The sequence below is a fragment of the Apteryx rowi genome, unplaced genomic scaffold (assembly GCF_003343035.1).
Source record: "Apteryx rowi isolate R43461 unplaced genomic scaffold, aptRow1 scaffold_3385, whole genome shotgun sequence".
NCBI lineage: Eukaryota > Metazoa > Chordata > Aves > Apterygiformes > Apterygidae > Apteryx > Apteryx rowi.
Window position 1 is genome coordinate 1 of NW_020449847.1, and position 1,272 is coordinate 1,272.

General features: G+C 67.1%; 1 protein-coding gene across 1 annotated transcript; it reads left to right on the forward strand.

Annotated features, from left to right (window-relative positions):
* Positions 1 to 3: 3 nt before the first annotated feature.
* Positions 4 to 1,215, forward strand: LOC112969171 (zinc finger protein neuro-d4-like; the record flags this gene model as incomplete). Its single annotated transcript, XM_026072182.1, has 4 exons — positions 4 to 82; positions 153 to 280; positions 963 to 1,052; positions 1,137 to 1,215. Coding segments are annotated over 4 exons (376 nt in total), but the record flags the coding sequence as incomplete, so codon positions are not given.
* Positions 1,216 to 1,272: the final 57 nt, after the last annotated feature.

The window sequence follows — 1,272 nt, forward strand, 5'->3', positions numbered from 1 at the left end:
GGGCAGATCTACACGTACCCGGCGCGGTGCTGGCGTAAGAAGCGGAGGCTGAACATCCTGGAGGACCCGCGGCTGCGGCCCTGTGAGTGCGGGGGGGCCCCGGGGCGGCCCGGCGCGGCCCCGCGCCCCCCCTGACCCCGCTCTGCCCCCAGACTGCGAGGCGCCCCTGAAGAAGGAGGGGGGGCTCCCCGAGGGGCCCGTGCTGGAGGCCCTGCTCTGCGCCGAGCCCGGCGACAAGAAGACGGAGCTCAAGGAGGAGGAGGCGGTGCTGGACTGCCAGGTGCGCCCCGTCCGTCCGTCCGTCCGTCCGTCCTGCCCCGTCCGTCCCTCCGTGTCTCCAGCCTCCGTCCGGCCATCCCTGGCCCGCGGGGGAGGGCGGCGGGGCGTCTGTCCGTGCAGCCGTCTGTGTGTCCGTGCATCTGCCCATGCAGCCCTGCATCCGTCCGTGCGTGTGGCTGTGTGTCCGTGTGTCCGTCTGCGTGTCCGCGCATCCGCCCACATGTCTGTGCATCCATGTGCACGTCTGTGAATCTGTCTGTGTCTGTGCATCCGTGTGTGTATCCACATGTCCACCTGCATATCCATGAACCTTCTTGCATGTCCGTGTGTCTGCCTACGTGTCCGTGCATCCGTGTGTATATGCATCTGTCTGTGTGTCCATGAGTCCGTCTGCGTGTCCATGTGTTCATTTGCAAGTCCATGTGTCCATCTGCGTGTCTGTCAGTCCATGTGTCTGTGAGTCCGTCTGGGTGTCTGTGAGTCTGTCCATGTGTCTGTCCATGTGTCTGTGCATCCATCCACGTGTCTGTGCATCCGTCCCCATGTCTGTGAGTCTGTCTGGGTGTCTGTGAGTCCGTCCATGTGTCCATCCACGTGTCTGTGCATCCATCCACGTGTCTGTGCGTCCGTCCACACGTCCGTGTGTCCGTCGACGTGTCCATCCCTGAGCCGGGCTCTTGCAGAAGCAGCCGATGGGGGAGTTCCCGCACGACCTGGAGGGGGACGAGCTGGAGGACGACACCCCGCGGCGGAAAAACAAGGCCAAGGGCAAGGTGGGTGCTGGGGGGTCCGGGGAGCCCCGGGGGGGGGGTCCCGGGGGGGTCTGCGCGCCCCGGCCTCACCCCCGTCCCCCCCAGGCCTACGGCATCGGGGGCATGCGGAAGAGGCAGGACGCCACCACGCTGGAGGACCGGGACAAGCCTTACGTGTGCGACAGTGAGTACGGCCGGGGGCCCAGGCGTCCGGGCAGGGCTCGGCAGCGCGGGGACGGGG